The sequence below is a fragment of the Hevea brasiliensis genome, chromosome 2 (assembly GCF_030052815.1).
Source record: "Hevea brasiliensis isolate MT/VB/25A 57/8 chromosome 2, ASM3005281v1, whole genome shotgun sequence".
Taxonomy (NCBI): Eukaryota; Viridiplantae; Streptophyta; class Magnoliopsida; order Malpighiales; family Euphorbiaceae; genus Hevea; species Hevea brasiliensis.
Genome location: NC_079494.1, coordinates 121381799 through 121395950, shown reverse-complemented (window position 1 = coordinate 121395950; position 14152 = coordinate 121381799). Strand labels below are relative to the sequence as shown.

Here is a 14152-nt window from a genome sequence, read left to right as displayed (position 1 = left end):
TTATTTATATAAATTTGCATTAAAATAAATTAATACGTAACTTATTTAATACTGTCTTTAAATTTAATATATTATAAAAGTTTAAATTGAGTTATGTGTTTTAGTCGCTCATAAGACTATATAAATTAGGTTTCTATTGATTTAATACTAATTATTAATTGTCAAGTACAACTAAGACAGTGTTAAAAATTAATTTTCACATCAAAATTGAATATAAATTAACAAATAAATATAAGTAATTGAATTATAATAATAATCTAACTAATTATTTTAGTGTGTAAAATAACTGAATTAGGCATTATATTCAAATTTAACAATAAATATGAAGTGGATGATGAAACAAAAGGAATGTGCATTTAAGAGACGTAAAATCATAAAAACTTTTACAGGTTGGCCAATTTCCTCAAAAGAGAGTTAAGAGTATAAAAATATCAAGAACAAGAGCTTTAACAAATTTGTTAATGGTACTTATCGCTCACCATAAAATAAACGAGCTATTGGCATTGCAGAGCTAACGAGCTTTGATGCCTATAACTTGCTTTTATTATTATTTCAAAGTTGACAAAGAAAACTCAAATTGATTAAATAAACAAAGACCTATTGGTCTAATTAATACTTGATCAGCATCAACCGGTTGATCAAACTTGCCAATCCAGCAGCTTGAAGAAGAAGAAGAAGAAGAAGATAATAGTGCAGTTTGTCTCGTACTTGGGTTTGAAGAAAGTTCAAGGGAATGAAGCAATTTATCTTTTCACCGATGAAGGATGCTTTATTCCTATTATTGGAGGGAACCTAAATGCATCCTGTCAAAGTTGTGGTGTTCCTGAGCGTATCATTGACAGGAAACTTTTTAGTAGTGGGCTTTGAGGCCCATCCCTTTGTAGTTGCAGGAGATATTCATGTTCATGTAAAATGGGTAGGACCCGACTTCATCAAATTAGCAAGTTGCTTCCAACTTTCAAGGAAAAAAAAATAGCAAGTAGCGACTAATTAGCAAGTTTAAGATTGAAGTTCGACTAAAATAATAGCACCAGAGATTTTTTTTTTTAATCCACTAAATTGATAATCACTAGTAGATGATCTGAGGCTCAAAAGGAGAGCATATGGTTAAGCATATTTTAATCATAATATATTTGTTTAGAACAATATTCTAATGATGATACAGTACAAACATTTACTGGGGGTGGCCGGGTGGGGGCTCTACCCCATGATCTTTGACCCCTGAAGCTTAATATTGACGGATGATTGTCTCAAGTAAAGAGGGAATGACAGACATTGGCTTTCATCGGAAATTGTAAATAATCATCTGTCCCCCGCATTACAAAATAACATAATACTCATAATAATAAGCATTTATTTATTTATTAAAACAAATTTATTTATATGAAATATCTGAAACCCTAATCTCTGTATATATATATATATATATTCCTTCAGAGGGTCACATTCGAATTAGGTGGTGGCATACTACGGAGAATATATTCCTTTCCTCACTGCCATTTTTGTCTACCAAACTTAACATCAACTAATGTCTAGCAGTTCCATTATTATATTCATTTTTATTTTAAAATTTTTTATAATTCAATTATATTTAAGTTTGTATATATTATATATTTAGATAAATAAAATATAAATATTTTATAAAATTATTGAAATTTTAAAATATAAATATTTTTATAAAATATTTATTACATTATTAACTAAAATATATAAAGTTAAATAAATTAATTTAATTTAAAATGAATAAAAATATTGAAAATAATAGAGTAGTAATTTTCAGCTATCCGTTGGTGCGAGAGTTCGAGTTCAGACTTTATTTGCTTCCATAAATGACGAGTAAGTTGAGAACTCCTTTACTACTCATAAATGGAACCATCTAATCTGACGTCATTTACACTCTGTATGGACAGGTGGACAAAGGAGATGAAACAAAATAACTCTGAGAAGAAAGATGCCCAATTTTTCTTATTTGACTAACAAAAAAACAAATATGACACGAGAAAAATATGACTTACACTGCTTTCAATATTTTCTATAAAAGAAAAAATATTTTCTATTAAATTTATTTTTAATTAATACTAAAATATTTTTTATTAAATTTATTTTTAATTAATACTCTTTAATAATAATAATAATAATAATAATTTTAATCCGTAGGGTTAGGTGGCCATTAACAACTCCCAGTTTTCTCCTGCTTGAAAATATTTGTATTTATTTTATTTCTTCAGAGCAACGCAAGTCAAAAAAATGGATTGCTGGTGGCAGACGCAGTGATTCAGTTTTCAGAATTAGAAAGACAGTAGTAAGGATAGTTTTGTGGGGTCCATGTGCCCCACTTCTCCTTCTCTACCGAATCATTTCTTTTCTTTTGTCGCACACGACTAGTCTACTCATCACCAACCAACCACACACTGCTTTTCCTTTGTCAGCCTACTCATTTTTATTTTTTATTTTTTTCTCTTTTTCTTCTTTTCACTTCTTTTCACAACGGCCAAACTTGTTCTTTTTTCTCATTAGTCGCTAACGTGGAAATCGATATTTTTTTATTTATTGAAAAAAAAAAAAAATAAATTTAAAGAAGAAAAGTGGAAGACTGGAGACTGGAGGAGAGAGTACTTTCTGCTTCTTCCACTCACATGCCTACAGAAAAGTGGGACTGTAAGAAGAAAACAAAGGGAGTGTTCATAGCCAATTCCTCTCCAAAAACAAAAAAGTCGAGGATTTACTTTTTCACTTTGATTCTCCAAAGGTGATATTTGCTGAAAAAAGCAAACGACGCCGTTGATTAGGCTGGCCCCTCTAAAACGACACCGCTTTGTAAGGTTTTTGCAATTTTGCTTGTTAGTTCAACATTGGAAAACGGTCCGTGGCGTCCCTCTTTCCAGATGGAACGAAATACAGAGTATAAACTCAGATTTCTCAGAACACAGAACTACACTATCCTTGAATAGAATTTCAGACTCATTTATAAATTCTAGGATTCTTCTGAGATTATTTTCTTCTCAATTTTTCATTTTCCTGTTTGGATGCCGAGAAAAAAAACGCATTAAAGAATAGAAAAACTCTCTTTCTCCAGACTTAGCATTGCTTCTTCTGTGCTATTCGAGCTTTCATCTTCTAAATAAAAACTAAGTTTCAGCTATTCTACACTCGGCTGATCTCATTCCTTTTTCATTTTCTTTGCTTCCCTTCTTGTTCTTATGGTTTCCAAGTAACTCTATTTCAAAGTAAGCGTGAAAAGGACGGTTCTGGTTTTAGGCGGCCTTGAGAACCTTTGAAGGTTTCGCTGTTTGTTTTGTTTTGTTCTCTCTCTCTCTCTCTCTCTCTGTGTCTTTTTTAAATTCTTTGTAAAAATCCTACTTGAATGTTTCTACAATGGCGGATTCCACGAAAGTGAGGCTCGTACGGTGTCCAAAGTGTGAAAACCTTCTTCCGGAGCTCGCGGATTACTCTGTCTATCAATGTGGTGGTTGTGGTGCTGTTCTTCGAGGTACAGTTTTGCTCAATTTTCTGAATAATTTTTTCTTCCTATTTTCTTTTAAGCGGTCTTGTTTGGTTAATAAGAAAGTTGGGAAAACTTTGGTTTGTGCAATTAGAAATATTGGAGTTCTTACATAATTGGAAATTAAAATTTTTGGAGTTTCCTAGTATTGTTTCTTGGTACTTTGTTTTTCAAATAGCTATTTCCTTTCTTAGTTTATTATAATTTAAGCAATCTAATTGTGCGTCATGTTTAACTTTGGGGACTTCTTTTCTCAATTGGGTTTTTCTCATATTGATAGAGAAATTTATGATTATTTTTTTCAGTTTGCTTTAATCCTTATCAATTGATGCTAAAACGTAGGACTGCTGAAGAAATCAATGCACAGAATCCTTTCACTGTTTGACTACGTATAACACAAGTATCAATGGAGCATCATTCTTATATTTGGCCCAAACGTATTTTTCTTTTTCATTTGTTTTGTAATTCTAAAAATGGAATTCTTGTTTATGCAAATTGCAGCAAAAAATAAAAATCGGGACACAAATACTTCATCACAGAAGTTGGATGAAGTTCGGGTTGCTGGAGTAACTGCTGAATTGCAAAATTCCTTGGGAAAGGGAGTTATGAAGTTGAGTGATTCTTCTGATGTCGATGTTAAGTCCAATGCTGGATCTTTGAGTTGTGATGAAAAGAACCCTGATGAGATAGGTGATGCTGATGCTGATAGATGTAGGAATCAATCTAAGGCTACAAGTGGTAAATCGGTAGTTGAAAATGATCTTGATATGAAAATGAACAGAGAAAATTCGGGTAGTTCTATGGGAAGAGAACATGACAATTTGAATTCTGAAATCAGACACATGAGTAGGTCTTGGAGATCTGGACAGATGTCAGGCTGGGAATGTGAGGAGATAGGTGAAATGGAGGGCTATCAAAAAGTCTTGAGAACTGAGGTTGAAAGTGTGAAATTTTCTACTTCGAACTACCCAGATGAGGGCCCATCTAATTACAATTTGGATTCTTCTTATGATTGTGAAGAGCCATTGAAGAATCATGATGACCATGATGGGGCTAATAAAGTTCAACACCTTGAAAAAGATCGAGCAGAACTTCTCAGGAAATTGGATGAACTAAAGGAACAACTTAGTAGGTCCTATGATGTGGCTGATAAAACCAAGGAGAAGGTTCCTCTTAATGGGAGAATGGCTCCACCAGATCCTTATGCTGATTCTGATACTTGGTTTCCTGGTGCTTCATCAATGCCTGATAGGCCTTCTATGCAGTTTTTTGCACCCGATCGACATGCAGCCAGGCCTCCTTATTTCCATCATCACCCTGATCCATTTCCTTATACCAATGCGCATGAAATGGCTATGCATAATTTTTATCCTTCAATGCAGAAGTCAAATCAGATTCCTGGGTTTGGGGATACATTTGTGCTCAAAAGAGCTCCACATCAGTTATCTGGACATTGCCAACAACCATCCCGTCAATACTTCTCTAGGCATATCTGTGATACTAATCCGGATCCATTTGAGCCATACACATCCAATGCAACCTTTCACCAGCCTTCATGTTCTTGTTTTCATTGTTATGAGAGATATCAGGGAGTTTCAGCACCAGTTCTACCCACTGCTTTCTGTAATAAAAGGTTCGCTGATGTTTCAAACAATCGTATGCTGTACCAACATGAAAACCCTGAGGCATTTGGCCCACATGTTCCAAATTCCAGGACTACTGTTCCTCCAATGGATTTTCGTGGTCCCCAATACTACACAAGATGGCCAAGTGATCCTAACTCTGAAATGGGTGGTTTTGCTCGCTATCGGCCTCGGAGAGTGGTATTAGCCAATGGTGGCCGATGCTATCGTCCCATAATCGGTGGTGCTCCATTTTTTACTTGTTTTATCTGCTTTGAACTGTTGCGATTTCCCAAGAAAGCATTGCTCATGGGGAAGAATCAACAAAAGATCCGGTGTGGTGCCTGTTCTACAGTAATAAATTTTGCTATTGTAAACAAGAAACTTGTTCTTTCTGTTGACACAGAAATAACACAAATTGCAAGAGAGGTTGATGATAGCTCTACTGAGATGCTTAAAGAAAATACTTCATACTCCCATAGCCGTGTGGGCAGGATAAATGCTAATTTCTCTTCCGATGATTATGATGATTCTGTTTATGACTTCCAAGCAGTGGATACAGATTCAACCACATTACTATCAGGCCAGGGTTTGAACTCAATGAAGCATCAAGAAATGAATAGCTTCCACACTTCATCTCCAAGTACCTCTGAGGATGCAACCAGTTCAGATGCTTTGATTACTCCAAGAGATGTCATCGACTCTGTTCAGCAGCCTATTAAAGATAGTCTATCTCCACCACCTCCAGGGTCACCTCTTCAACAGCATTTTGATTATTCTACTAACAATAATGTGGTGAACCGTTTTGGGAAGGGAAACCGAAGTAGTCGCTCAGATCAAGAAAAAGTGATAACAAACAAAACTACCACACGGCAAAATTCTATGAAAGAGGCATCTCTGGCTACTGAGATAGAGGTCCCATTCAATGAGTACTCTAATACTGGGGTGTCCCAGGATTCTGGGGATGCAAACAGAGAGGATAATCAATTGAAAATCAACAAAGGAGGTGAATCATTTTTCGCAAACATTATAAAGAAGAGCTTTAAGGATTTTTCGAGATCAAATCAAACTCATGAGCGTAGTAGAAGTAATGTTTCTGTGAATGGCCATCCAATACCAGATCGTTTGGTTAAGAAGGCTGAGAAGTTGGCTGGACCAATCCATCCTGGACTGTATTGGTGAGTGCACAATCACAAACATCCCTCATCAAAATACGCATGCTTTCATCTCAATTACCCTCTCTTCTCTCTAAGATAGGCTAGTAATTGTAGAACCATCCATGGGAGTAAGCTTATCAAAACTGATCTCATAGAGCCTTATTCAGTGATAATCCATTTGCTTCATAGACTTCCTAAATCATTTTCATACATGGAACTCTTAATATTCATAATTTTTTTTAGTATGTTGATCTTTGTGTTGCAGGTTTTCTTAGTATGATCAAGATGCTTATTCTTTTGTGGTTCAATTGCATTGATTTAACTCCTAATACATGAAGGGGGGAAATGGGTTGTATTGATAGTTTGCCTTTTTCTATGTTCATGAAACAGGTATGATTTTCGAGCTGGATTTTGGGGTGTCATAGGTGGGCCTTGTCTTGGCATAATTCCTGTAAGATGAACTTAATTTGAGCAGATGTTAGCTCACATTTGCTACTTATAATTTTATTTTATTTGTGTAATTATTTATTTAAAAGAGATGTCAATTTTGTTTCAGCCTTTTATCGAAGAATTCAATTATTCAATGCCAGAAAATTGTGGTGGTGGGAATACTGGTGTTTTTGTAAATGGTAGAGAACTTCACCAAAAAGATTTGGATCTGCTTGCTGGCAGAGGACTTCCAACTGATAGAGCAAGATCTTACATCATTGAGATCTCTGGAAGAGTCCTGGATGAGGACACTGGTGAAGAGCTGGATAGCCTTGGGAAGCTTGCTCCTACGTAAGAGTCCTTTCTTTGATTGCCATTCGTCCCAGTTTCTTTTCCTTGTTAGTTGCTTCAGAATGAAATTCTCGTTTTTATTCTATGCTGGCTGTCCATTGCTTTAGGAATCAGATTTCATACTTACGCATTGGCCAATGATAACACATTGTAACATATTAGGAAGGAGGAAAAGGATCACTCATTGCTGTACAATGGGAAAAATGAGGGAAAAAAAAAGAATCACAAGTTGCACATTGGTTTATGCCATAACTTTGGATTCTCCAGAATTGCATATTATAGGGCTCCTTTTGTTTTCATTCTGATACTGCGTTGAATATATACTTGGAAGGAATTGTTGGTTAGTGTTGAAATATTGGGTGCAAATCAGTTGGGTTACTTGGAGATAATGATGGCCTGAAGAAGGGTAAAGTTATAGTGGGGAGTATATTATGATCACTATATTTGTTTTCTATTTCATCATGTACCTGGAATGACAGGAATAAATACATATTTCATGGTTTTGGATAGGGATTAGGTCATCAACATAATTTTTTGCAAGTTATTATTAGGTTTTCCTTGCCGATATTCTCTTGTCAGAACAGCAAGCCTGACTCGTCATTTGAATGTGTAGAAACTGTCCTTGGTCAAAGTGGGGAGTTTTTCTCCTTGTGAATGCTGAACATTTGGTTTGGCCTTTCTTCCCAGATCTTGGCCAATTGACCCTATTGTGATTTGTCATCATAGATTTCTTTCCTCCTTTACCATTACCCATTTGATGATGAAAATGAACCTTCTTTGCTCATGTTTTAGTTACATTGAGTGTCCTAGTTTAACATTGTTGGAGTTGCTGACCTCATCTGCCTAATGATCATAGTTGCTTCATTTGAGTCTGTTATTTAAGATGAACTGATACATCTGGTTGGTATGGAAGTTGCTATCATATGATCTAAAAATATTTGAAGAATAAAAGTTAATAAAATGGATGAATTATACCCTGAAGCACGATATTTTCTCTTGAACAGAGTCGAGAAGGTAAAGCATGGATTTGGCATGAAAGTTCCAAAAGCAGCTGCATAATGAAACTATAGGAGATGCAAAGTCCTAATGTGGCTTCTGGCATGTGGTAAAATCTTAAGCCTTCCTTTACTGAAATTTGAAACACCATCTTAGAATATATGTTAGAAGAGTGTGGACAGTTAAATATAAAGCGATCTTCCGTCTTTTTGATAATGTATTTTAATCATTATTTGGCTAATTGACAATGATCTTGTGCTATGCTTTGCATTTAGGGATGTAATTTTGCAAGTCTAGTTCACAATCAAACATTTTCGTATCTTTTGAAGTTTGGGTTTATCGGATGTTGCCAAAGGTTAATGTCAGTAATCTAATTTCGTGGATAAATCCAGCAGAAATTGATAATAGGTGCATCGGTTTCCCTAGGGGTTTATTTCTTGGTACTGGATAAATAAAAGGCTTGGTTTCGGTAGTCCAATTAGTTGAAGGTTCGAATTTCTAAAGAAATTTGTGGTCTACCCAATGATTGGTATATGATATATCCGTTGCAGAAGCAGGAAGACATGCACTTGTTAGAATCCTTATGTACGTGAAAACAATGGTAGCCCCCATTTCATGGGGACATGAAGTGGGTCTCCTTGTTGGGCTCATCTCAACGATGGGCACCAGGCCCCACATTTTAAAGCCATCTTTTTTTTTTTTTTTTTTTTGAGCAAATTAAAACCATCTTTTCTTTCCTCTTGAAAGGATTATTAGATTAGTGATGTCTGTGTTAAAATCTTGATATTTATTCCCCGAAGAGAGTAGGGATTAGCCTAATCTCATTCCAAGCACAGCATGGAATTGAAAGTATTCAGGCTTCGAAACCTACTTGGATTGGCACAGGTAAAGATAATGAGAGGCATTTAATAAATTGGATTGGAAAGTGCGGTTTAGCTGGAAAGCTTTTTGCTTTCCATCGTTAATTAAGAGGGCCCTTTCGGTCCCCACATGAGGGCTTACCAAATCTAATCCAAGGCCTCTGATCCCTCAACGGTTGGCCAGGCTCATTTATCCTTTTTATTATTATTATATTGTTTTATTTTGTATCAAATGATAAAGTGCTTAATTAATCATGCTACATTTGGGGTATTTTTTTTAACCCTTTCATCTTAACAACAATAAATACTGACTTTGTGTTAATAATTAATGCTTTCAAAATTACATAAATTTGAATTAAACAACTAGAGTACCGTTGCTCGCTAAAATGAAAGATCAGGCTCATTAGCCAGTACGTCAAATTTCATGCTCTGTAAGGTTAAGCCAATTAGATGGACTCGTTTGAAATTCACCATGTTCTTTTATGCCAATCTCGATAATGAAGAGGATATTATTATTATTAAAGCGCGCAAAGCTTCAACATGCTCTTAACAAATGTGAATATTTTATATGATAATTCACTGCTTCTTAGTCATCAGCGATCACAACCAACCATGCACATGGTCCTCACTAATTAATAATCCCTAATATCTTATTATCAACGAGTAGAGATCTAAGTTGATTTACACCTCCTATCTGTTAGATATAAAGCACTACATGAGAATATGAGACCCTTCGCATCAAATCAATTTTAATTTTTTTTTTAAATTATGAATTAGCATAAAATAGTAATATTTTATATATTTCCACTTTGAGAGGTTACTTCGCAAATAATACGAACTAAACAAAACTTAATGCATTTAACTCCATGGCAAACAAGGCCGAATGGATGTGAAGCAGTATTGGTCCATTCTGGAGTCCCTGTCGAGACTCGAGACATAGAAAGGCCATAAGAAGCAAAACATAAAGAATTTGGTAGCCGATATGATTCCCCTGGCCTTCTTTTCAGAGGGAGGAGAAGAGAGGGTCCACTTGATGTAACCTAATTACTTTTAAATAGATTAACAAAGATGAGATCTAAGGTGGGAGGAGGACATGGCATGTGCTTTAGAGCTTTGCTTTGCTTTTCAACTTGTACCTCAAGCATGTTATATCACCTAAAACTCAATATTAGATTTCAAATCCATCAACCCCTGATTTTTTTATGGAAATTACAACGTTATATCATACTTGTATACATTATTACCTTTTTGAGTTTCCAGCAGCCAAACAGGCCCTTACCCTCCCGATATTATACGACCTGTGGTCATTAAATATGCACGGAACTGATGCTGCTGCTCAGACAGCGATATTAGCCTTAAATTTCAATCATTCTTGATAATCTCTTAATTCACGTTATCATTTCTTTCTTTAACATTTCATTTGGGTTGTTGAGAAAAAAACGTGTGCGGGTTTCACTTGTTGTGTCCTCTCTCTCTCTCTCTCTCTCTCTCTCTCTTCACATCAAGAGTCTTTCTTTCTCCGTCTCATTCCATATGGTAAGGAAATGTGGTCTGATTCCAACCCATTTTCCTTAACTAAACACAATCATGTCTTTGTAAAGTTTGCAGTCTCATTTCTTTTGATAGGTCTTGCTTTTCGTCTGTTAGTCTCTGATTCAATCAGATTCTCATCAGTTGTAGAGACACCATCCATTGAACAGATGACTAAAACAGAGTCTCCAGAGGCTAATACTCTGCCTATTGAAGAGGAAGAGCCGGGTGCTATTGATTTTGCGGCAAATGAAAATCAAACTGCAGTTTCTAATGATTCTGCGGCTAATACAACACAAATTTCAGAGACTGGTCTGTAAATTTTTCCCCCCATTTTTCCTTTTTGTTCTCTAAGTTAATGACATGCATAAAGTAAATAATTACAAACCAACTGAGGAAATTTTTTACTTTTGTTTTCCCGAAATGGGTTGTTATTGTTTCTTCTTTCATTTCTCTGCTGTTTCTATTAGAGTTCCCTCTCAATTTTTTTTAGCATATTCATGGGATGCTGCCATGAGTAATTTCTTCTTTTTCTTCTTCTTTTCTTTGTGGGGAAAAGTTGATGGATCTTAGTTGAAGTTTACTATGATATTACAGCTAGATTAGAAAAATTATTTTTTGGAAAATGGAAAATTTGCCAAGTTTAATCTTTAAAACCTAATCAATCTGCGAACACTTGCATTTGCCTGATATTTCGTATCAAGTAGAACTGTGAACTGTTTCGTGTTCCATTCTTTGAAGTTTGTATTGAGTTTTGGTATGCAAATGTGGTTGCAGGAGAATGTGACTTATTTACTGGAGATTGGATACCGGACCCTTCAGGTCCATTATACGATAATCGGAGTTGCCTGGCAATCGAAGGTCATCAAAACTGCATGAAAAATGGACGGGCTGATTCAGGGTACCTCTACTGGAGGTGGAACCCACAGGGGTGTGATCTACCCATGTTCAATCCAAAGAAATTTCTTGATTTGATGAGGGACAAATCCTGGGCCTTTATTGGTGATTCCATTTCGCGTAACCATGTGCAGTCGTTACTTTGCATTCTCTCTCAGGTAAAGCTCCCAAGTTTAAAGAAACTTCCTATATGCTTAGCCCCTTTGAATTTTAAAATCTATGCCAAAAATTCAAACGCTTGCTTTAATGGTTTTCGTTTCCAAAATTTCATTGGTTAGGTGTACTGATTTCCTGCAATCATCAATCAGTGCATTGTGCTATTTGAATGCTCTAAAATCTAAAGATTGTTTTCACTAATGCTCTGGCTCAACGTTACTGAAGTTGTCTCTAGGATTATAAAATCTTGAATTAGAGTCTTGGTTGGAGTCAAATGAACAAAGGAAAAAAAGTCTAAAGACTGGATTTTGAGTAGAAGCCAAGTTTCGTTTGAAAAGAAAAAAAAAAGGTTTAATTTAGCCATCTTTCCCTGTGAAAACAAAATCGGCTTCTTTATGCTCTGAACTGATGTAGTGGGGAGTTGGAGGTTTCTGTGCCATCTCATGATTAAGAAACTTGCCCTTTTTAAGAGCTCTTAGAAATCTTAAGCTCTCAACATTAGTTCTACATAAACTTCTCCAAGGATGCTGGTGAAGGTTCTGATTACTCCTTTAAGGTTTATTGGCTAAAACTGGGGATAGATTTTGAATAGCTTTTGCAATGAATTTCTCCATTTAAATTCAGATTCCTTTTTCAATATGCTATCATATAGAGATTCTTAATCAACCATCAACCTTGATTTAGTTGTGGAATACAGCTGGTTAGTTTACTGCTTCTAGGAGGTTCTTGTGTCTCTTTCCAAGCTGGTGTACCTACCAGAAACCAAAGAGATTTTAATGCTCATTTTTATCTTTATGTCTTCTCAGGAACTTTATATATAATCCTTGTTGGCTACTACATGTAATTATTTGTATCAATGTTAAGTGGTAAATTTTACTACTTGAGCTATTATACGGATCTGTAACTCCAAGTTTCTATAAAATAATATATTGTTTTTGGAGAAATGATTCCATTTAAATTATTGAAAAAAGACAAGATTTGGGTCCCAAGCAGAAACCTGATATGCTGAGCAAGGAATAAGTAAATGTCTTAGGCCCCAGAGTGGCACCCATTGCTTGCATATTCAATGGAATTCTGTGGATGCTTTGTGACCTATCAGAATGTCACAATATTTACAAAAATGTGGTCCCTTGGACAGCAATTGATCGGTTGTTTTAGTTATTATGTCCCATAGGTGGAACAAGCTGATGAGGTGTATCATGACGAGGAATATAGATCGAAAATATGGCACTTTCCAGGTCACAACTTCACTCTTTCAGTCATTTGGACTCCATTCCTCACAAAGGCAGATATATTTGAAGATATGAATGGAGTTTCGTCTTCAGAAATCCAGCTTCATCTAGATGTACTTGATAATAAATGGATTGATCAATATAGGAACTTTGATTATGCTGTAATTGCTGGTGGCAAATGGTTTCTCAAAACTGCAATATATCTTGAGAACAACAGTGTTGCAGGCTGCCATTACTGCCCTGGAAAGAACTTGACAGAGCTAGGATTTGACTATGCATACCGAAAAGTACTACAGTTGATATTTGACTTCATTGCAAGATCTGATCACAGAGCTTTTATTTTCTTTAGAACCACCACGCCAGATCACTTTGAGAATGGAGAATGGTTTAGTGGAGGCACTTGCAAAAGAAAAGTGCCCTTCAAAGAAGGCGAGATTGATATGAGAGATGTAGATGAAACAATGCGTAATATCGAACTGGAAGAATTTGACAAGGCTGCTGCATTGGGATCTGAAAAGGGGGTGACTTTGAAACTGCTTGATACAACTCGTCTATCTTTGTTAAGGCCGGATGGGCATCCTGGACCGTACAGGCAGTTTCAGCCATTTTCGAAGGATAAGAATGCCAAAGTTCAGAATGATTGCTTACATTGGTGCTTGCCGGGGCCGATAGACTCTTGGAATGATTTGGTATTGGAAATATTAGTCAATAGCAGATTACGTTGATGACAGTTGATATTAATTTGTCCTGGTTTATTAATGAAATTGAGAAGCTTTGGCTGAATAAGATGCAGATTTGCCTGGGCCGTTGCTGATTTTGGTATTTGGAGAGAGTCACCAATCTGCCAATGTATCACCATCAGGTGGTTCGCGTCTGTGAAGGGAGAGAATGTGATTCTTCGGGACCATATTATTTAACTGTAATCATTGTTTGTACATCCCATTTACCATATTTTTTCTAATAGGATGTCCACTCTTTTCCTTTTTTTTTTTGTTTTATACAAATCACGTCATTAATGGTCAAATTAAAGATCTTTTTCTCACCCCTCTGGAATAACAACTCATCGAAAAATTATATCATACAAAGATAATTTCATGTAGAATAATTTAATATGAAATGACAAATCAATTATAGAATAATAATTAAATTATAATGAATCTCTTAAAATTCAATATTACTTATAAGTTAAAAGTAGTGATTTGTTTTTTCAAATGATATCTATTATTTTATACTTAATTGTTATTCAATGATTGGTTTGCCATTTTATGTCCAATGCTAACATGAAATCACGGTTGTTCTATATAATATCTCCTCATCATCGGTGGCTGCGAGGGTTAATTCAAACGCAAGCTCATCATGGAGTCGTGGAATTGGTTACAGCCAACCTAAGGCCCCTGCGGCATACAACTTTTTGATTTTT

General features: G+C 35.5%; 2 protein-coding genes across 2 annotated transcripts; both read left to right on the top strand.

The window, feature by feature from the left end:
- The first annotated feature begins 2865 nt into the window (after positions 1 to 2865).
- On the top strand, positions 2866 to 8385 carry LOC110645083 (protein ENHANCED DISEASE RESISTANCE 4). Its single transcript, XM_021798106.2, has 5 exons — positions 2866 to 3490; positions 4004 to 6302; positions 6672 to 6732; positions 6838 to 7061; positions 8066 to 8385. The coding sequence occupies exons 1-5, from the start codon at positions 3376 to 3378 to the stop codon at positions 8118 to 8120; spliced, it is 2754 nt and encodes a 917-aa protein (XP_021653798.2). The 5' UTR covers positions 2866 to 3375; the 3' UTR covers positions 8121 to 8385.
- Positions 8386 to 10104: 1719 nt separating this feature from the next.
- Positions 10105 to 13721, top strand: LOC110645080 (protein trichome birefringence-like 25). Its single transcript, XM_021798104.2, is given in 5 exon segments — positions 10105 to 10275; positions 10277 to 10417; positions 10420 to 10759; positions 11225 to 11502; positions 12675 to 13721. Coding segments are annotated over 5 exon segments (1698 nt in total). The 5' UTR covers positions 10105 to 10119; the 3' UTR covers positions 13458 to 13721.
- Positions 13722 to 14152: the final 431 nt, after the last annotated feature.